We start from the raw sequence: 21,591 nt of genomic DNA, 5'->3' as shown, positions 1-21,591 counted from the left end.
ACACATTTGTTTGTTTCCCCCACCGCAGGGCTACGAGATCCACGTGACACCCAATGTGAAACCCGAACCAGAACATATGAAGGAAATTATACAATGCAGTGGAGCTAAATTCCTGCCCAGGATGCCTAGAACATACAAGGTGAAATCTCACTAGTTTACTGCATTTTCATTTCTGGAAGTCTGATAGGTGTGGGGTGGTATGGTGGTGTGCAGTAAATCCTGATAAAACACCGTGATAGACCAGCATTGAATCTGCAGCTTCATTCATATTGTGATTGCGGTAGCAAGAGTCTTGCTGCTGACATCACGTGATGTCACTGATGCTGCTTTTTAATATTTATTATCATTATTATTTAAAACTTTTCTATACCGACCTTCATGGTTGAGGGACCATATCAGATCGGTTTACATCGAACTGGGGAATTGGAACAAAAACCATAGTTTGAACAGGAAGAACAAAGTTACATTCAACAAGGAAAATAAACCTGGAGGCAAAGACTGCTGGAATGAAAGGCTAAGAAATTAGAAATTAAATAATATAGACAATTGCTGAGTTCTTATTCCAAGTTTGAAGGGGGTGTGGAGATCTATTTTTCATGAACGGATCTATTGTTCATGAACGGATGTTCTGTCATCTAGTGTGAGTCGAGGGGATCTGAGAAGGCTTGGCGGAAAAGCCAGGTCTTAAGTTTTTTCTTAAATGTAAAGAGGCATGGTTCCATTCTAAGGTTGGGTGGGATGTTGTTCCAGATAGCTGGGCCTGCTGTCGAAAAGGATCGATCTTTGGTCGAGGTAAGGCGTGTGGCTTTTGTAGGTGGGGCCTGTAGGGTTCCTTTATATACTTCTCTGGTCGGTCTGTTTGAGAAATGGAGATTAAGAGGGAATTCAAGGTCCAGATGCAGGTGATTGTGGATGGATTTGTGGATCAGAGTGAGTGATTTGTGGAGGATTCTATATTTCACTGGGAGCCAGTGTAAGTAACGGAGGGTGGGAGATATGTGTTCTCCGCGGTTGGTGTTGGTCAGGATTCTTGCCGCAGCGTTCTGTATCAACTGTAGCGGTTTGGTGGTAGAGCTGGGGAGACCCAGGAGGAGAGCGCTGCAGTAGTCTATTTTAGAGAATATCAGGGCTTGCAGAACTGTTCTGAAGTCGTGGAAGAAGAATAGAGGCTTGAGTCTTTTTAGAACTTGAAGTCTGTAGAAGCAATCTTTGGTTGTGGAGTTGATCGTTTTTTTTAGGTTTAAGCGGTTGTCGAGTAGAACCCCGAGATCTCTTACGTGTGTATGCGTGAGCTGGGAGTTTAGGTTGGTCTGTGAGAGTGGGTTGTCTTGGTTGGAGGAGATGAGGAGGAGTTCGGTCTTAGATGCGTTGAGAACCAAGTTAAGGCTATTGAGAAGGCTGGTGATCGATTTTAAGCAGTTGTTCCAGTGCGTGAGTGATTTTGTGAAGGATTCTGTTATGGGAATCAGAATCTGCACGTCATCTGCATAAAGGTAATGTATTAGGTTAAGGTCTGTTAGAAGCTGGCAGAGGGGGAGGAGGTATTTGTTAAAGAGAGTGGGTGATAACGATGATCCTTGAGGTACGCCGAGTGAGGACCTTGTAGAAGGTGATTCTTTATCATTAATTTTAACTTTGAAGCGTCTATTACTGAGGAAGGACGTGAACCAACTGAGGGCTGATCCAGAAATCTCTATTTCTGCTAGGAGAGTCAAAAGGATGGAGTGGTTGACGGTGTCGAATGCCGCCGAGATGTCCAGGAGTACTAGAAGGAAGGAGTAGCCCTTGTCTAATCCCATAATGATATGGTCTGTTAAGGAAATGAGAAGCGTTTCTGTGCTGCGAGCTTTTCGGAACCCGTATTGGGAAGGGTATAAGATATTGTGTTCTTCTAGATATTCTGAAAGCTGAGTATTAACCAATTTCTCTGTAAGTTTGGCTAAGAACGGGAGATTTGAGATGGGGCGGAAGTTGGCGAGGTCTTTGGGGTCTAAGTTGTGCTTCTTGAGGAGGGGTTTAAGGGAGGCGGATTTTAAGCTGTCTGGATACTTCCCTTGGGTTAACGAGCAGTTTATAATGTTGGCTAGAGGTCCAGAGATCCTGTTTGGAATCAGTAGCAGAAGTTTAGTTGGGATGTTGTCCGCTGGGTGGCTAGATGGTTTCTGTCTCTTGAGGAGGGATTCGATCTTGCTGGAGGAAGTTAATTCGAAATTGTTGAATTTGACTCCAGAGAGGGTGTTAGTGATGGAGAATGTGGAACAAGGGGTGGTATTGGTTGGTAGGAGAGCCAGAGTATTCGTAATCTTCTGCTGAAAGAATGAAGCAAGTTCATTGGCCTTGGATTGTGCCTGTTCGTCAGGTATCGTTGGTGGGGATGACTTTGTGATTTGTGACACATAAGAGAAAAGCGCCTTGGCATCATATTGGAGATCATGGATTTTGTTTGCATAGTACTCTCTTTTTGACTTAAGGATTGAGGTCCTATAGTGGTGTAAGGTTCCTTTATAAGTTGAAAGCGTAGAAGAGTTGGGCGCTTTGCGCCATCTGTTTTCTTTGTGGCGTAGGACAAGTTTCATCTGTTTTAGCTCCGGGGAAAACCAGGGTTGATTTCCTTTTTTTTTCTGGGTTTATTGTTTTGGAGACTATGGGGCATAATTTGTTTGCAACAGCTTCCGTAATGTTGTGCCATGAGAGAACTGCTGAATTGGGGTTGGATATATCCATATATATATTATATATATAATAGAAGTTTCTTAGCGTCCAGTCATATTAATCCAGAACAAGTGGGTTATGCACCCCCAGCAGCAGATGGAGTCGGAACAAACTGACATCACTATATGTACCCTTGCGGTGACATCAGCCTGCTAGTATTCTCCGTCTCCAGCAGATGGTGGACATGCATCTCCCTACTTGGGGATTGCTTCATTTTGGGGAAAAAAAGGAGAAATAAGGAAATTAAGTTCACCCCACTCTCCTGAATACCAAATGATCACTCCCCCAGTTGAGAATTCCTGAGCTGATTTCCGTGGTCCCTCAGATGAGTGCCTTGGTCCGGTGGCTGGTTTTCAGCTGGTGTGGACTTAGCTGCTTAAGCAGCTGAAAGGCAGCAGGTGCAGGAAGCCTCGCGTGGCAGTGAAGGCACGTGGAGGAGTATCGTCTGTTGCGATCCTTGGATGTCAAGACACATATTGTCTGGTAGCTGGAGGTTACTGAGCCCTTACAGAAAATGGATCGCCTATTTGTCCTTCATGACGGTACTAAGCAAGGAGAGCTCGCCTCGCAGGCTACAGTAGCTCGTTGGATTAAGGAGGTAGTCATGGCTGCATACTTTGATGCTGGCAAGCTGTTGCCTAGTCAGGTTAGGGCTCAGGCAGTGTCCTGGGCGGAGGTTAGATTGTTGTTGCCCATCGTTATCTGCCGGGCTGCGACATAGTCCTCCTTACACACCTTTTCCAGGTTTTATCATCTGGATATGAAGCCTGGGAGGACGCAGCCTTTGCACGTGCGGTTTTGACTGGACTGCAGGCAGCCTCCTGCCCTATTCGGGAGCAGCTTGGGTACATCTCATGTGTTCTGGCTTCATCTGACTGGACACTAAGAAATGAGAAATTACTACTTACCTGCTAATTTCCTTTTTTTTTTTTTTTAGGACAGTCAAATGAATCCAGCTTCCCTCCCGAAGGTTTCTAATATGGTCATCCTGTGTGACAGGGATTATTAAGTGTTAGTCCAATCCCTAGACTAATGTTCCTACATTCTTATCTGAGCTCTGTGTTGGCTGTTGGCCAAGTATTGACATGTTTTTTTTGTTTTTTAATCAAGTTTTTTGCTAGTTGCCCACAGTTGCTTTTGAAGAGAATACTGGCAGGCTGATGGCACCGCAGGGGTATATATACTGTTATGTCAGTTTGTTCCATCTGCTGGTGTAGGGATGCATAACCCAGTTGTTCTGTCCTAAGAAAAGGAAATGATCAGGTAAGTAGTAATTTCTCATGTTTGCAATAAAATTTGTCTCTTACAGCGGCTAGTGACACTGTGGCTTTTTAACCAGATGAAACATTTCTGTGGCACTGCAATCCACTGCAGGCCTCACACTTTCCCCTAATCTTTTTCATCTTTTGGCAGGCAAAACGGGTTGTTGTCTCATGCCCAGAAGATCTTGCCATGTGCAAGCCCGCCTTCGATGTCTTCCTCCCTGTTGTTCATACAGAGTTCATGCTGACAGGGATCCTCCAGCAGGTGGTTGACCTCCAAGCCTATGCCTTGGCGCCAGCCACCAACACCCAGGAGTCGGCCAGCAAACGGAGCAGCAAGCCGGGGGGCTGTGGACGTTGATACCACTGCTGCCACAACGAAAAGGCGATGCTGAGGCTCTGTGCCTTCTAGGACAGGGGGAAAAAAGCCTTTACATAATGCTCCCAAAAATAAATAAATACATAATATCCAGCAAAAGGACTGTAGCTAAATTATTTTATTAGCCTTGTATATAAAAAAAAAAAATACAGACATGAGTGCTTGCTTTTTTATTTTGGGAAATAAAAGAACACAAAAAATATTCTTTGGGTTTTTTTTTTGTTTTTTTTTTAAGGGGGATATGCTTTGTGAAACAGGAGCCCTTGGAGAAAGGCTAGCTTGGTTAGGGGAGCCTAGACACATTGTACTGAGGGGGAGATGCCTGCATACAGAGCACCACAGCTAAGGTTCGCTCCCAGTAATCGATAGGGCATTGTGCAACAATTTAAGTAGTCCCCATATTTGTACTAAATACTGTCACTGATGGATCACCTGCAGACCATTCCAGGCCTGACATAAATTGTACAGTAAGAAGCCAAGCAATCAAATACCAGATTCAGGGACACTGTAGCAGGGCAGCAATAGCAGATAACATTTCTTTTCAGGATGGCCTGAGTACACATGAGTCAATCACTGGGGCTATCTCTGCCCGTTGACCTTAGGTCAGCCTCAGGGTGATCTCCTTTGTACACCTGCAGAAAGGAACAGGCGCTGGGGAAATAGTCATCTTCCTCCTCGAAGTGAGATTCCTCTTCCTGTGAAGCCTCACTGTCCTCGCACAGAATGGCTTTGCCCAGGCTCTGCAGGTTGTCCAGCAGTACACAAAGGGATTCTAGATAAGAACAAAAGTTAATCTTTTCAGACAGCACTGAAATTAAGGCCTGCTTTGACAATTCTACAGCTGTGAAGGGAATAGGTTGGTCAAGAACAGATGCCGTGAACAGGTTAAGACTCAGCAAAAAAAATAAAGTTCCCTGTATGTACCCAGATCAGTCCAGACTGCTGGGTTATGCCTCCCTTCCAGCAGATGGAGGCAGAGAAAAAAAATTAAAAGGTGCCACCTGCGATCCCTCAGTATTTCTCTGACTCCAGCAGATGAAAGACAGCATAACCTACAGTCCTGATCTTACTGTTGTGTCCGGACTCAGACGGCTTCGTCCCACCTGCCTCACCTCAATATTCGCTTTCTCCACCAGCCTCGGGAAAATGGCGACCGCCACGTCTGCTTGCCGCATTCCCCAGTGTCCCTGGATCAGCTATGGCAAGGCATTCCACCATGATACACCTGAGGGCCTCCTAAGGTGCACGCGCCACCCACGTCTTTATTCCAGCATTGGCGCGAACCTCGGGGGCATCCCCCTCAAGTTGACGTCACACCATCCGGGTATTTAGCCTGTCCATTTTGCTGACTGAGTTAGCAAGGATTGGATTCGTCCGGTCTAAGCTGCTCTGCCGCGTCTTGCTGCTGCTGGAAGCTCTCTTTACCTTCCGGGGTTCTACTAATTGGGTACCCGCTCCTCGGGGGCCCTATGCTTCTTTCCAGGTGCCTATCCAGTATCCAAGTACTCGCTCCTCGAGGGCCTGAGTTGTCTACCTTGGTGCCTGCTACCATTACTTCTACCTGCTGGGAACAGCTACAAGAGTTGTGAGTAATCTAACATCTACCAGCGTGTCTCATCTGCAGCATCTCATTGGAAACCTGCATCGGAGCTCCCTACACCACCATTGTGGGACCGGTCTCCTTAGCAGAGGACCCAAGACTGCTGCTGCAGGAATCTACTCACTACTGCCACCTGTGGTGAACTCTACAAGCTGTATAATAAAACACTCTCTGTGTTTGTGCATCTGAGTCTAGCTTGGTACTGCAGTTCCCCGTGGGGCTCCTCCCCATGGGAGTGGCCATTACTGCAGCATCTAAGAATCCACCAAACACCTCAAAACCATAACACTTAATAGGTTTTGATTCTTATTTAATCAAGAGGGTTTTTTCACCCTGGTAGCTAAATGACTAGATCAACTGGGTAGTAAGTACAAAAGAAAAAGGAAAGATTTTTTTTTTATTCTTCAGTCAAGGAGTACAGATTCCTCCTAATCACATAAACTAGAAAGATTATTTTTAAGCAGGCACAGCTGGACCTTGGGTTTTTCAGCTTGTTTACCTGGAGAGTCCGTGGCAGCCCGGTGAGTAGGGGAGATTTACCAGTGGGGCCTGTCTCTCTCCCCCTACACGACAGACTATTTCATTCCTCTGAATCCAGGAACGTTACATTCCCCTGTTGCACAGCTCAGTTTAAAAAAAAAAACAAAAAAAACCTACAGAGTCAGCCTGCTTGTTTCCCGGGCCTCCAGAAGGGGTAGAATTTCTTCTCAGGCAGTCTTTATTTCGTGGCTGTACCTGCCATGTTGCGGGGAGTGCAGTGCTCAGCTTGTGGAGAGTCAGCAGCACGACTCCCCTGGGACGGCATGTGTTCACACTGCTTACCCGGGGGAGAGGGCCCTTCATATGTGCCTCTGGAAGGCAAAAGATCTCTCCCACGGCAGCGAGGGGTTGCCAGGAGTAGGCAGGAAAGTTTTCCTCTGCTAGCCCCATCCCCACAAAGCGCGGGAACGGTGACCATTTTGGGTGACTCACATCCCGAGGATTCTCAGGGTTCCGGGGGAAGAGAATTTCCTCCACCTCCTAGTTTAAGCCCCGAAAGGCCATAAGATCCTGATTGCGAGCCTCTGCCTCCTCCCCATCCCCCCTCCTATTTTGCCTGCCGGGGGAGAGGGGGGGGGGCCTTAAAGAGACAGCACTCTTTTTCCTCACAAGTTGTGCTGTTGTTGCATAAGGCTTATATAGAGGCAGAGGCTGATTTGATTTCACAACAACCTCCTCCAATGAAGATGCCCAGGCCCGCTACAATCAGGAGGCGTGCCGGGCTCTCGTACCTCGGCCAGCCCCTGGTACAGGGGAAACGCCACCTCCTTTGCCTGACCCCGCTGCGGATCCGGGCGAGAACGTGGATAATTCCGCTCCTGTTGAGGGGGATGATCCGCGGCTGTTCCGAAGAGACAAGTTGGAGCCTCTAATCCCGCATGTGCTTAGTGAGCTAGATCTTCCAGCTCCGCAGTCGGGGGCAGATCCACATCCGGGGGGTCCAGTATTGTCCAGTTTGCGAGCCCTTCCTAGAACTTTTCCATTCCACCCGAGCCTGTTACAGCTCATGACTCGGAAATGGGACGCCCCGGAAGCCACTCTATTCGTTAGCAGGGCCACAGAGAAGCTCTATCCGCTCCCGGATGAGTTCTTGGAACTCCTTAAGATTCCTAAAGTGGATGCGGCCGTATCAGCCATCGCCAAGCTCACCACGATTCAGGTGACAGGCGGTGCCGCCCTCAAGGATCTAGAGGACAGGAAGCTTGAGATTCTTAAGAGAATATTTGAAGGGTCGGAGCTTGGGGTTAGGGCGGCCGTCTTCATTAGCTTCATGCAGAGAGCCACCCTTAGATGGATACAGCAGCTGCTTGCAGCCCAGGAGCTTCCCCCGGCAGAGGTGGAACGGATAGAAGCAGTGATCGATTATACTGCTGATGCTTTGTATGATCTCCTGAGAACCTCCTCACGCACGATGTCATCTGCTGTGGCAGCAAGGAGATTGCTTTGGCTGCGCAATTGGTCAGCTGATGGCTCTTCCAAGTCTCAGTTGGGATCTTTCCCCTTTAAAGGGAAACTCTCTTATTTGGAGACGATCTGGAGAATCTTATTAAGGACTTGGGGGATAACAAGGTTTACAAATTGCCGGAGGATAGACCCAAGTCTATTCCTCCCATCAGTTCCTATAGGGGTCGTTTCTGAGGCCAGCAGCATTTTCAGTCTAGTAGAGCTCCATCTTTTCCTCCTCGACAGGCACCGTCGAGGTCCCAGGCTTGGACCCGTTCCTTTCGAGGCAGATGGCCTTCCATGGACGGAGCCTCCCAAGGATTCTCCAACACCAAATCTTCCCCATGAAGGTGCGCCAGCCCATTCCTCCTTTCCGGTGATCGGGGGCCGTCTTTCTCTTTCGAGAGGAATGGGTCAAGATCATGTCGGATCAATAGGTCTTAAATATTATAGATTGCGGTTACGCTTTAGATTTTGCTCCCACTGCAGGATCTTTTCTTGGTGTCTCCTTGCGGGTCTCGGGCAAAACAGCAAGTGGTGCTCCAGACCCTGTGTCGTTTGAAGGACCTGGGAGCGATTGTCCCTGTCCCGCCGGGCGAGTGCCGGAACGGCAGATACTCCATTTACGTCGTAGTTCCCAAGGAGGGTTCCTTCCGGCCGATTCTAGACTTGAAGAAAGTCAACAGGGCTCTTCGGGTTCCGCGTTTTCGCATGGAGACCCTGAAGTCCGTCATTGCGGCCATCCACAAAGGAAAATATTTGGCCTCTTTAGATTGGACAGAGGCGTATCTACATATCGGTATACAGAAGCATCATCACAGGTTTCTGCGGTTCATGGTGCTGGGTGAGCATTATCAGTTTCAAGAGCTCCTGTTCTGTCTGGCAACAGTGCCACGCGTATTCACCAAGGTAATGGTGGTGGTAGCAGCGTCTCTTCGGCGAGAGGGGATTCTGGTTCATCCCTATTTGGATGACTGGCTGGTTCGGGCAAAGTCACAACTCCTTTGCAGACAGGCAGTTCAGTTGGTGTTACTGCATCTTCAGTTGCTCGGCTGGGTTGTCAATTTCCCCAAGAATCAGCTGGTTCCATCACTGGTGTTGGAGTTCCTGGGTGCACATTTCGACATGATGGTGGGCAAGGTTTTCCTCCCCGTGCAGAGAATGACCAAGCTGATGACTCAGGTTCGCCGTCTGTTCGCCGTCTGTTGGCCCTCCTTTTGCCCAGGGTTTGGGACTATTTACAGGTTCTTGGTTCTATGGCTTCTACTCTGGAGTTGGTTCCCTGGGCGTTCGCTCATATGAGACCTTTGCAGAGGGCATTGCTTAACCGCTGGGCTCCCAAATCCGAAGAGTTTCACCTCCACTTACCTCTCCTGGAACCAGCCAGGAGCAGTCTTGAATGGTGGCTGGTCCCAGAGCATTTACAGCTGGGGATGGATTTGAAGAATCCATAGTGGCTGATTGTGACAACGGATGCCAGTCTCTCCGGTTGGGGGGCATTTTGTCAGTTGCGATCAGCTCAAGGTCAGTGGTCAACTCAGGAGTCCAAGTGGGCCATCAATCGTTTAGAAACCAGAGCGGTTCGTCTAGCATTGCGCAGATTCCTTCCCCTCCTCCGCCATCAGTCGGTATGGGTCCTGTCAGACAAGGCCACCATGGTGGCATACATCAACCGGCAAGGGGCTGCCGAAGCAGACAAGCTCATGGCCTGGGCGGAATGCAATCTGCTTCATCTGGCGGTGTCTCACATAGCCGGGGTGGACAACGTCCAGGCAGACTCTCTCAGTCGTCAGCAGCTAGACCCCGGGGAGTGGGAGCTGTCTGAGGGAGGCGATGCATCTCTTGACCCGGCAGTGGGGACTACCCCATCTGGACTTGATGGCAACGCGATTGAACGCGAAGGCGGCCCGGTTCTTCAGTCGCAGAAGGGAGCACATGCCCTGGTCCTTCCGTGGCCCCGCGACGTACTTCTATATGTGTTTCCTCCTTTGGCTCTGGTGGGCAAGGTCCTGAGGCGGATAGAGTCTCACCAGGGGCCGGTAATTCTTGTAGCGCCAGAATGGCCATGGAGGCCGTGGTTTGCAGACCTGATCAACTTGGTGGTAGACGGACCCTTGCGTCTCGGTCACCTTCAGAAGCTTCTTCGTCAGGGTCCAGTATTTTTCAATCAGGTGGATCGCTTTTGTCTAGCGGCCTGGCTTATGAGAGGAGACAGCTGAGAAAAAAAGGGTATCTGGAGGCGGTGATTTCTACTCTGCTTTGCGCACTGAAGACTTCCACTTCGCTTACCTATGTAAGGGTTTGGAAGGTGTTTGATTCCTGGTGTAGCGGGTTGAAGGTGTCCCCGTGTAGGGCCACGGTAGTACATATTCTCGTGTAGCTCACTTCGTGTTCAGGTAGCGGCCTTGGGCAGTTTGCGAGGTAAAGTGGATGGTACTTCCCTTGTAGGACATCCGGCTGTGGCGTGTTTTCTGAAGGGGGCCAAGCATTTGCACTCGTCTGTGCGATCAGTATGCCCTTCGTGGAGTTTGAACCTAGTTCTCTGGGTGCTATGCGAAATGCACTTTGAGCCTCTCAAGCGGGCTATGTTGAAGGATCTGATGCTTAAAGCGGTATTTCTTGTGGCTATCTGTTCGGCCAGACTGATATCAGAAATTCAAGTGTTATCTTGCCGGGAGCCTTTCTTGCGGATTTCAGATTCGGGGGTTTCGTTTCGGACGGTACCTTCCTTTCTTCCGAAGGTGGTATCTGCTTTTCATATGAATCAGTCCGTTGAGTTACCGGCCTTTTCAGATTTGGATCAAAATTCTCCTCAGGCTCAGGATTTAAGAAAATTGGACTTTCGTAGGGTACTTCTCAGCTACTTGGAAGTGACTAATGCTTTTCTGTTATCAGACCATCTTTTTGTTTCATGGAATGGTCCTAAGAAGGGGCAGAATGCGTTCAAGGCCACCGTTGCCCGATGGTTAAAGGAATCCATTGCATTGGCATACATATGTAAAGGCCGACAAGTACCCGATGGTCTTAAAGCTCATTCGATCAGATCTCGGGCAGCATCTTGAGTGGAGAGCCAATGTGTTTCCCCTCAAGAGATTTGCCGAGCGTCGACTTGGAAATCTTTACACACCTTTGCTAGGCATTACCGCTTGGATGTCGATTGTTTTGGTAGCGGAGTACTTCGAGCGGGACTTACCGGGTCCCACCCCAGTTAAGGCGGCTTGGGTACATCCCAGCAGTCTGGACTGATCTGGGTACGTACAGGGAAAGGAAAATTGGTTCTTACCTGCTAATTTTCGTTCCTGTAGTACCTCGGCTCAGTCCAGACGCCCGCCCAGGTAGTCTGGTAAGTCCATTCGTTTTCTTTTCCGTGTCTTCCAGCACAGGGGATTTGAAGATTGCAAATGGTGTATGAAGACTACACGCAACGTCATATATATGATGAAGAATGAGAAAGGGAAGAATATCTATGCCTTGCATGTACATAGTTCAACAAGTTGGGACCATTTATTATCAGTTCTTTAGTCATTGGCTGTTAATTTGTTAAATTGTTTTTATTTTGCTTTGATATTGATTATACTGAGGGATCGCAGGTGCCACACTGGGTTATCAGGGGGTGCCTTTTCAGTTTATTCTCTGACTCCACCTGTTGGAAAGGAGGCATAACCCAGCAGTCTAGACTGATCCGTAGTACTACTACAGGAATGAAAATTAGTAGGTAAGAAACAATTTTCCTTTTTTCAGCCAGAGCAGATGCATGGGTTTAGGCCTTCCAACCAGCAGATGGAGACACAGATTAACAGGCTTGCTAGTGTCACTTTATATAGGCTGCTAGGATGACCTTACTCTGCCCATATTCTCTTTCTCCAGCAGATGCCGCACAGCATGGGATGCCTGGGTAGGCTAGGTGCAGAAGATAGACATTTGGATGGGCAATTGCTGCAGTGAAAGTCGTGTACTGCGCCGTTGAGCTCAGCCAGTGGACCAGCAGGATTCCAGTTATTGGAATAAGGTTCGTTCTAGTCCCTGCACTTACCCCCGTAGTCATTAAATAATAATTAAACAAGACTTCCCTTACTATATTTTCCTCACTTCTCCTGTGCCCGTGCCTGGTTTCTGCTTGTTTTTAAAGCTGTAAAAAAAAAAAACCAAAAAAAAAACCCAGAAGAATGGTTTGCCCTCTGATAGCGAGGTGTAGTTATTGGGTTTTCACCCAGGACAAGCACGTATAATAGCCACACAAGTGGGTGACCTTAGCTGACCATGGCCAGTGCAGGACCAAAAAAACCCTCGCTCACCAAGCTCTGGCGGTTCTAGAAAACATTTCAGAGCCCGTGCAGGTACCAACGTACAAGCTAACTTTTTTTTCTAAGCAAACATTGTATTTTTTTTTTTTACATTAAATGTATGTACTACCCATTTCCAGAACCTGTTCTGGCAGTTTACAGGATATCAAAAATAAATATCAAGCATAAAATGGTAAACTATAAAAAAAAAAATAAATCTATAATTCATTCATTATAACTGTTGATGCAATTTTTTTGGCTCCTGACAGCCCCTTCCCCCCCCGGGATGCAAGCCAAGCAAAGGCCCTCCCTGGAGAGCCGCGTGCGGACTGCCCCTCACACGTGGCAAAAGGACGAACGCGGCATCGAGTCGTGACAGGAAAATAGACAAAATAAATTAATGAAAATTCAATGAATAAACAGCAAAAACAAAAGGCAAATACTGCGCTGCGACAGGGAGTGAAGGAGAGAGAGCAGGCGCGGTAGAAAATGAAAGAAAAACGTTTTTTTAAATTATAAAACTTGCCCAGCCGTCGTCCTAGGTGCTGATCCCTTTGGGTGGAGTGAGCCGGGCTCCCAGGTGTTGCACCCAAGCTGCTGAGAAGATAAGTAGGGCCCTCGACCCTGTGAAGCAGCTGCCTCAGACCAGCATGGGATGGCTCTCTCAGAACCTAACGACCACTGTGCTGCCACAAGCTCCTTTCTTTTATATTCTTTTTAAATATATGTTCTATGTATATAAAAATATATATGTTCTATGTAAAAAAACCCAGGTCTAACTTCCCAGACCAGGGCAACCTCTTTCGTTACTTGTAAACCGGACTGATTTGTATTGCATACAGGAATTCCGGTATATAAAAATTTAAAATAAATAAATAAATAAATAAATAAAGCTGAAATAATCCAGAAACAAAAGACAAAAAAGTCCCCTAAACTAACTAAACACAAGATGATCAACTTAAGCACACAGCCCACCCTGTAGGTTTGGCACCTCTCCCATCTGCTGGAGACAGAAGAATACAGCCGGACGGTAGGTGGCACCAGCCTATTTATAGGCGGAGTTTGTTTTGATAACTGCTCTGTCGCCATCTGCTAGAGGGGGGGGGGGGGGCAAAACCCAGGAGTCTGGACTGATCCGGGTATGTACAGGGAATGCTCATTTCACATCAGTCAATTAGAAATGACAGCAATAATCAAGGCCATACAAATCTTTGAGAAATGAATAATGAACTCTGGCTATATATTACATAAACAAACAAGGGAGAATAAGTTCCAGAGTTTTCTACAAGGAAATATCGATTCTGGGGAACTGAGCCTTGTCATGGAATATCTACTTATCAGCAATCTACCTTCTTGGAAAGCACAATGTAATCATGGATGGACTAAGTCATTATTTATAGCCTCACAAATGGTCCCTTCATCCAACAATAGTTAAAAAAAAAAAAAAAAAATTCCTTGCTTATTGGGGAACACCAGACATGGACCTCGGCATCTCCTTGGAACCACAAGCTTCCATGATTTTGTTCCAAGAGGCCAGCAAGAGAAGCTATAGCTTTGGATGCATTCAAATGGCATACAGTTGGATAAAACCCTAATGTATGCCATTCCACCAATATTACTCATCTAGAACAATAGTAAAATTAAGAAGGGATGCGGGATATGTGATCTTAATAGCTCCGTATTGGCCGCAACAGATGTGGGTTTCTGTGGCTTCTCAAACTAGTACAGGCACTTCCTGTGCATCTTCTCACACCATTCCAGAGATCACGTTTTCATCCAGTCGAAGCATACGTACCAGATCCTTTCCTCATCCAGTGGAACAAAGGGCTCATCTATGCTTTTCCTCCAGTTCCACTGATCGCAAAGGGCTTTATTAATGCTAAGGAACAAGGGAAAGTTAATACTCATAGCTCCTTCCTTGCCTTGCCAAATATGGTTTCCTTGGCTCCAAAGATTAGCCATAACACCTCTAGTTCATCTTCCAATCTTTGCAGATGTCCTAACTATTTTCAAGGCTCTCTTCTTCATGCCAGAGTTTGGCACTCTCAGCACGGTTGTTTTCCTGCCAAGTGCAGCAACTGCTATTAGCAGCTAGAAAACCCACCACTAGACGTTCCTATCATTTTAAATGGAGAAGATTTTCCTCGTGGTGTTCCACAGTCAATGAAGATCCATTTACATGTTCAACAGCATCATTGCTCCAATACCTCTTGCATCTGTCCACTTTGGGGTTGAACTCAAATGCAGTAAGAATTCATTTCTTCAATTGCAGCCTACCACCACCACCATGCGGAAGGTGTAATGTTTATTTATTATTCCACACCTTATAGCTCAAGACCGCTGAAAGGTTTATTCCAGCTGAAACCTCCAGTCAAAGCTTTGGCTGCACAATGGGGCCTCAATGTAGTTCTTTCCCTGCTCATGGGACCTCCTTTTGAGCCTCTGGCAACTATCGGAATTAAATGGATAGCTTGGAAATTAATTCTCCTTGTAGCAGTAATGTCTGCAGGAAGCAGACGTGAACTTAAAAGCGCACGTAACCTACCTGCAAGTCTTTCTAACTAAAATTATTTTGAGCACTCACCCTAAATTCCTACCAAAAGCAGCTTCTTACTGTCATCCGCCCCAATCTATTAATCTTCCAACTTTCTTTCCGAAAGCACACGCATCCTCAGCAGAAAACAACCTTCATACCTTGAACCGTAGAAGAGCTTTACTTCTCGATGTGGAAAGAACAAAAGCCTTCCGAAAAACCTTTCATTTTCCCTTAGAAATCAAGGGAGCACAGTTAAAAAGCAGACCATCCAGTTGGCTTTCACAGTCTCTCTCTTTTGTTACTCCAAAGCAGGAATTCCTTTTCCATGCAGAGTCATGGCAGACCAGTTAACAGCAATTGCTTCTTCAATAGCTCACTTAAGCTACGTGCTCTGCTATTCACATTTTTTACAAAACATTACTGTTTGGAGCAAGATTCACACAATGATAGCTTTGGCCAAGTGGTTCTCCAGCATTTATTTTGTTAATAGCTTCACCTTCCCTTTTTCTCCTATGGGTTGTATAAAAAAAAAAAAAAAAAGCCACCAAATAAAGTACAGGAGTTGTATATTTTATGCAAGCTGTTCTATGTAAAGCCCCTCTCTCTGTTGGGCAGTTTTTCGTTTTTGTTTTATGTAAACCGGAGTGATTTGTAGTCCCTACAAGAATTTCGGTATATAAAAATAAAAAAAAATAAAAAAAATGCAAGCCTTAGCTGGGGAATCCCTATTTGTGTGGCTATTTGTTCCTGCTTGTCCATGGAGACAGTGAAATTGCTTGCCTGAAACAGGTGCCTCTCCCAGGACAGAACAAATCAGCCACCCAGTCCCTGCCACCGTCTGAAGCTGAAGCTCGTGCGAGGATGGCAGCACAGGAACCTCCGCACATGCTCGCAAAGACTTTCCAGTCTATGGGAGCTGCGCGAGAGAAGCTTTTCCACATCAGTGCCGGCTGATGACATCTCCTGTTTGTGTGGTAGATATGTTCTGCTGTCCATGGAGATTACCTGTTACTGGTAAGCAACCTCCCTTTGGCCCAGTGCTGTGTGCTGTGATGCACTCCCTCAGCTTTCGAAGCTGCACCGCAGATTAGAGATGGATTGTCTTAAAAATGAAAGAGAAATGCCAACAAAATGTATTTCTTTTTGTGGTGTTTTCAAGCTGAAATAATGGAATTTTGTTTTGCTTCATTTCTGTTGATTTGGTAGGTACTAAACCACATTTTTAAAAAATTACATTTTTTTCATGCACACCTCTACTGGCCATACTGTAGAGTATGCAACTGCCAGCTGGGGAAAAAAGATTTGCATAGGAGAAAAAGCCAGAGAGGAGGAATTCTTAAGAGTGATTAAAAAGGCCAATTTAGCACAAGTTTAAAATGCGAGACACACAATGGGACAAGTCACTGCATACCACAGCTCAGCTCTCTGCTCCCAGGCATAGTATAAGCTTCGATTGTAGATGAGGACTAAATCAAAGCAGTCTGGGTGGTGATCTCATTGATCCTGCTTGTGCCAGTGCAGCTTTCACTCTCATTACCTTTGGAAGGTGGCCCAGCACTAGGTCTCAAAGGCTGAGATGAGGCCTTGCTCTCTGCCCTCAATTCGCACCAGGCTGGGGATGGCTGAAGAGCTGCCTTTCTGTTTTCCTTGTACTGTTTCAGGAGGCCCTCTTGTCTCAGGGTTGCCTGTGAAGGGGGAAAAGAGGAGTTAAAAAAAAAAAAAAAAAAAGCTAAAGCAAATTTCCAGAATGGGGTCAAAGATTGCGAGAGAGAGAGAGAGTGATCATGATACAGACTCTTCAGCCACCTATCAGGCAAAGAGCCTTAAAATTACAGCATTCTTTACCCATTCTGCTAGAGCAGTCCAGACACATGGCTTTATGCGACCTTGCCAGCAGATGGAGACAGAATCACCAGTGACATCATTGCTGCCTAAAAGGACTTGTGCAGGCTAATCACTTGCCAGTATTCTCTCTGTCTCTAGCAGATGGGGGCATATGCTGGACTGTTCCTGGGCCTTCCTGGTAGAGTGTGTCCCAGTTCTGCTCTCAGGGCAGCAATTTCTTAATAGTTGAACGGCTTCCCACCCTCCGATGTATTATTGTTCCTGGTAGAGTGGATCTGACTGATGGTTCCCAGGGCACCCTTAGGACCTGGTTGAGCCTTAGGTAGAGGAGAGGGCTTACAGAGGATTTCTGGGGCTGCTCCACTTTTCCTCCTCCCCCCCCCCCCCCCCCGAGAGCAAAACTATCTGCATGGTGCGAATGCACTTTTGAGTATTGTGTGTAGCTCTGATTGCCCCATCTTGAAAAGATATAGCAGAACTAGAAAAGGTACAGAGAAGGATGACCAAGATTATAAAGGGAATGAAATGGCTCCCCTATGAGGAAAGACCAAACAGGTTAAGGCTCTTCAGCCTAGAAAAGAGATAGCTGAGAGTAGAACAGGTAAACAGGGAACGGTTATTAAACTTTTCCAATAGGACTAGGACTAGGGGACATGCCATGAAGCTAATAAGTAGCACTTTTAAAACTAATCAGAAAAAGTGTTTTTTCCACTCTGCACGCAATCTGGAATTTGTTGCCAGAGGATGTGGTGAAAGAAGTTAATGTAGTTGGGTTTAAAAAGGGCCCAGAAAAATTCCTGGAGGAAATGTCCAAAACCCACTATTAGCCATGTAGACTTGGGAATGCCACTGGGTATTCCTGGTTTTGAGCAAAAAGAACTAGCTCTATTTGGGATCTTGCTGAGTATTGTTGTCGGCAGGATACAGGGCTTGATGGACCCTTGGTCGGACCCAGCACGACACTTCTTATGTTCTATACAAATATAGACAGGTTAACTGAGACACAGGGAGATAAAGGGACTCGCCCTGAGATCAGACAGAGCCAAGGAGATGTACCACAAGGAGGTTCCTGTCTCTCTCCAGTTCCTGTAACTTCTCGCTGAGCCGCTGAATCTCCTGCTGTTGGGCTTCCTCCTGCACTTTCAGCATTTCCTGGGTCCTCTCCTTCTCCCGGGTTGTCTGGCGCTCTGCTTGTCGCAAAGCTACAACTGTACAGGAATACCTTAAATTAGGTGTATGGTCTTCCAGACAGATAAAATACCCATAACTATGGCAAGCAATGAATACACATTCTGATAATCCTCTCACGTCATCACAGGACCACCCAATCTGCCCATCAGCACCTGCTTAATGTAGTGCCACAAGTCTCCTCCTCCCCCCCCGCCCAGGTACGTTTTAATTTTTCCCGTTTTATCGGAAGGCTGTTCCAACCGTCCACCACCATTCCTCCCTTCAGCTTCATATGATAACACCTTGTCTATGAAGCCTGCTTCTTCTTCAATATTTGAATACATTGGATGCCAGCGAGTACAGCTTTCGCTCCCTCACTCTCTCCAAGTCTGACTGATGGCTCATTCTGGGCCTCTCGTAATAAACACTAATAGATTTCCAAGAAAACTCAAACAAACGCTGAAAGTGCCTATCCTGGACTGCACTTATCAATGTTCAGCTCCCTTAACCACTGCTGTGATCCATAGGGGGTTTCGTGCTGATCTAGGCAATTTCTTATCCAAGTGCAGGAAGTGCTTGAGAGCACGGAGAGAATGGATTGGGCAATACCAAAGGGGTGCAGGGCCGGCAGAACCACTAGGAGGGGGCCTGGGGTCCCAGGGACAGCAGCAAGAGCCAGCACTTCTGTCAGCCGTGTGGTAACCTGGTCCTTGCCGTGCGGAGGAGTGGGGCAGAGAGCGCTTAATACCCTTGCACCAGCCCTGGAGGGGTGGAGCTGAAAAGTACAGACAAAGAGAGGGATGGGGCACAATTACCGTACCGGCTATGCACGTGCAGGGCAACTTTCTTCTTTATTCTAGTTAGAAAAGTGAGGGAAGGTATCCAAACCGCTCTCCAAGTCAACCCCTCCTATACTGAGCTTTACTCAGCATCGTCTAAGTCTTTGGTTCCCCATCTGCCTCTCTTGTTACTTTTCTGTGCTGTCATTAAGATAATACTGGCGTCAAATGATCAGATATTCTATCTGGTTCTATTGCAATGAACCGCTTGTATACTGCAGGCAGTCAGATTACTGGTTGAGAGGTTTTGGGGTGGTTATTTGGGTCACAACTTTGGAAGGAGAGGTGTTCTTCCTGTTATTAGCCACTGTGGTGTTCCTGGTGCCTTTCCTCTTCACTCTGCTTCCTGGCCTATCTTACATTGCTCTCATCCTCCCTCATTGCAGCACTGGTAGTCTCGCCAGTTTTCTCTTCCAATTGTTTTTGGTTAAGGGTGGGGATCCACATGTGCTAGAGCAGTGGTCCCCAACCCTGTCCCGAGGACCCCCCCCCAGACAGTCGGGTTTTCAGGATCTCCACAATGAATATGCATGAGAGAAAATGTGCATGTTATGGAGGCAGTGCATGCACATTTTCTCTCATGCATATTCATTGTGGAGATCCTGAAAACCCGACTGGCTGGTGGGCCCCCAGGACAGGGTTGGGGACCACTGGGCTAGAGTACCCAGCTGTTCCATCTTCTCCCCTGAAACACAGCAGAGCCAGTCTCATTACCTGCTTTGGTGTGCTCTCTCCTGGCCTCCTGCAGCCTCTTTTCCATTTCTGTGAGCTGGTGCAGCATCTGGGCCTCTACCTCTGAGACTTTCTGCTGAAGGGCTGAAAGGAGGAGACCCCAAAGACCTGACTGAGGACTAGGCAGACACAAGAAGGAAGAATGCACGGACCAGAGTACATATAAAACAGGGGAAACATCTCCAGCTAGTTCAAATGGTGCCTGTTCCCTGTACGTACCTGGATCAGTCCAGATCGTGGGTTATGTCCCCAATCCAGCAGATGGAGTCAGCCCAAAGCTTTGAGGGGGCGTCACCATAAGTACTAGTACCCCCTCTGCAGGAGTTCAGTATCTTCTGACTCCAGCAGATGCGAGTAGGGGAATCTGGGCTTGGTCCCGATCACCCATAACCCTTTTGTCTTTCCCTGGTTTTGGGGTTTTATTCTCTGTCTTTGTTAGCACTTGTATTTTGGATCAAGTTGTCTGTCTTTTTAAAAAAAAAAAAAAAAAAAAAAAAAAGTTAATTGCTTAATTGGAGAGGCGTGGCTTTCCTGTTGTCCCTCGCTGTCTCTCTCTCTCTCCTTTCCCGGCGATAGTGGTCTCCCCGGGGTAAGTTGACTTTTGCTGCTGTTATTTTATTTTCTGTTCAGGTGGACGCGGTTGCCGGTGGACCGGCCTACCAGCGTCTTCTCCCTCTCCCGCGGCCATTTTGCGGCTCCACGTGGGCTGCAGCGGGGAGCAGGGAGATAGTTGTCGGCGGGCTGTGCGGCCAGGAAGGCCCCCCCGCGGCGCCGTTTTCTCCTCGTCGGCGGGTAGCGCAGGCCATCCGGGCCCCCCCGCAGCGGCGTTTCATCTCGCGGCCCCCCCCCGAGGCCCTGGGTGTTTTCAGCTGCCGGGAACTGTTTCTTCATCGCGATCTCGATGCCGCGGCCGGCGCGTTGCTCGGCCTGCGGCGAGCCTGGATCGCGCGTGTCGAGGGAGGGGATCTGCGCTAGGTGCCTCCCCGGGGGGGAAGGCACGTCTCGGACCCTCACTCATTCTCTCCCTATGGCAGCCTTGCCCGGGCGGCGCGGGCCGGCCCCTCCCCCATTCCTGGCGGGAACGGCGGCCATTTTACATGCACTGCACCCTGAAGGAGCTCAGGCAGCGCTGGGGGATGGGGAAGCCTCAGAGGGCTCCCCCCCGAATTTGCTACCGGAGACGGATCCGGAGGAGGACCCGCAGGGGCAGGGTCACCCGGGGCCCCCACCCGCGGGGGTCCCCCCGCGGAGGCCGGGGTTCTCCCCGGAGTTTATACGCCTGCTGCACACAGCGTACCTGCAGGAGCTGGCTGATCCCGCGGGGCCCCCACCACCCAAGCAACCGAGACCTTCGGCCCTCTCCACGGCCCCCCCCCGCTCCGGCGGGCGTGGGGGCCCCACAGCTCCCCGTACACGCCCGGCTCCCTGTGGCCTCGGGGGGGGACTGGGTCGGCCCCAGGTTCCCCTGGGGCAGATCCTGCAGCTTCGGGACAAGGGGACTCTACTTCTGAGGGAGAGGATCCACGCACGCTGCGCCTCTTCCAGCGGGAAGAGCTGGATGACCTAATTCCGCAAATCATTCAGGGGTTGGACCTCGATCCCCCTCCGGACCCGCCAGCTCCCGTTGCGCCCGCGGTCGTCACTTCCTCTAAGAAGGGGGATCCCGTACTGGCAGCCCTTCGTCCGAGGGCTCGGGCTTTTCCCATTCACGATTCTTTCCTGCAACTTCTCACCAGGGAATGGGATGCCCCGGAAGCTGCTCTGAAGGGCAGCCGCGCCATGGAGAGGCTGTATCCGCTGCCGGAAGATTTCCTGGATCTCATCAAGGTACCCAGGGTGGACTCCGCGGTGTCGGCGGTCACGAAGCGGACGACCATACCGGTTACGGGTGGAGCGGCGCTAAGAGACACGCAGGATCGCAAGTTGGAGGTTTTCCTCAAGCGGGTCTTTGAGGTTTCCGCAGTGGGGCTGCGGGCGGCAATGTGCAGTTCGCTTGCCCAGCGGGCCAGCCTCCTCTGGGTGCAGCTACTGCTCACTTCGCAGGTGTTGCCGCCCGAGGAGGCCGCTCAGGCGGATAGACTGGAAGCGGCAGTGGCATACGGGGCGGACGCCTCCTATGATCTGTTTCGGGTCCTCGCCCGCTCTATGGCTTCGGTGGTGGCGGCACGTCGACTCCTCTGGCTTCACAACTGGGCGGCGGACACGTCCTCCAAATCAAGTCTGGGTTCCCTGCCATTCAGGGGTAAGTTC

At 48.5% G+C, this 21,591-nt stretch overlaps 2 protein-coding genes across 11 annotated transcripts in view; one reads left to right on the top strand and one right to left on the bottom strand.

Moving 5' to 3' along the window:
- MDC1 (mediator of DNA damage checkpoint 1) overlaps positions 1-4,534 on the top strand; it is a 63,579-nt gene extending 59,045 nt beyond the window's left edge. For 6 of the 9 annotated variants that reach the window (XM_029584859.1, XM_029584858.1, XM_029584860.1 and 3 more), the window contains 2 exons: positions 29-139; positions 4,126-4,534. In XM_029584859.1, coding sequence (XP_029440719.1) covers positions 29-139; positions 4,126-4,335 — 321 coding nt within the window. In that variant the 3' untranslated portion in view covers positions 4,336-4,534. The remainder of the gene's footprint in view (positions 1-28; positions 140-4,125) is intronic. The other 3 variants (XM_029584863.1, XM_029584861.1, XM_029584864.1) reach the window with 1 other exon arrangement.
- CCHCR1 (coiled-coil alpha-helical rod protein 1) overlaps positions 4,520-21,591 on the bottom strand; it is a 54,701-nt gene continuing 37,629 nt past the window's right edge. For both annotated transcript variants that reach the window (XM_029584866.1, XM_029584865.1), the window contains exons 15-18: positions 19,324-19,425; positions 17,657-17,808; positions 16,293-16,440; positions 4,520-5,125 (exon numbers count right to left, since the gene is read on the bottom strand). In XM_029584866.1, the coding sequence (XP_029440726.1) occupies positions 4,920-5,125; positions 16,293-16,440; positions 17,657-17,808; positions 19,324-19,425 (608 nt within the window). In that variant the 3' untranslated portion in view covers positions 4,520-4,919. The remainder of the gene's footprint in view (positions 5,126-16,292; positions 16,441-17,656; positions 17,809-19,323; positions 19,426-21,591) is intronic.

Source organism: Rhinatrema bivittatum, chromosome 19, assembly GCF_901001135.1.
Source record: "Rhinatrema bivittatum chromosome 19, aRhiBiv1.1, whole genome shotgun sequence".
NCBI lineage: Eukaryota > Metazoa > Chordata > Amphibia > Gymnophiona > Rhinatrematidae > Rhinatrema > Rhinatrema bivittatum.
Note: the sequence above shows the minus strand (reverse complement) of the source record. Positions and strands in the feature narration are given on the sequence as shown.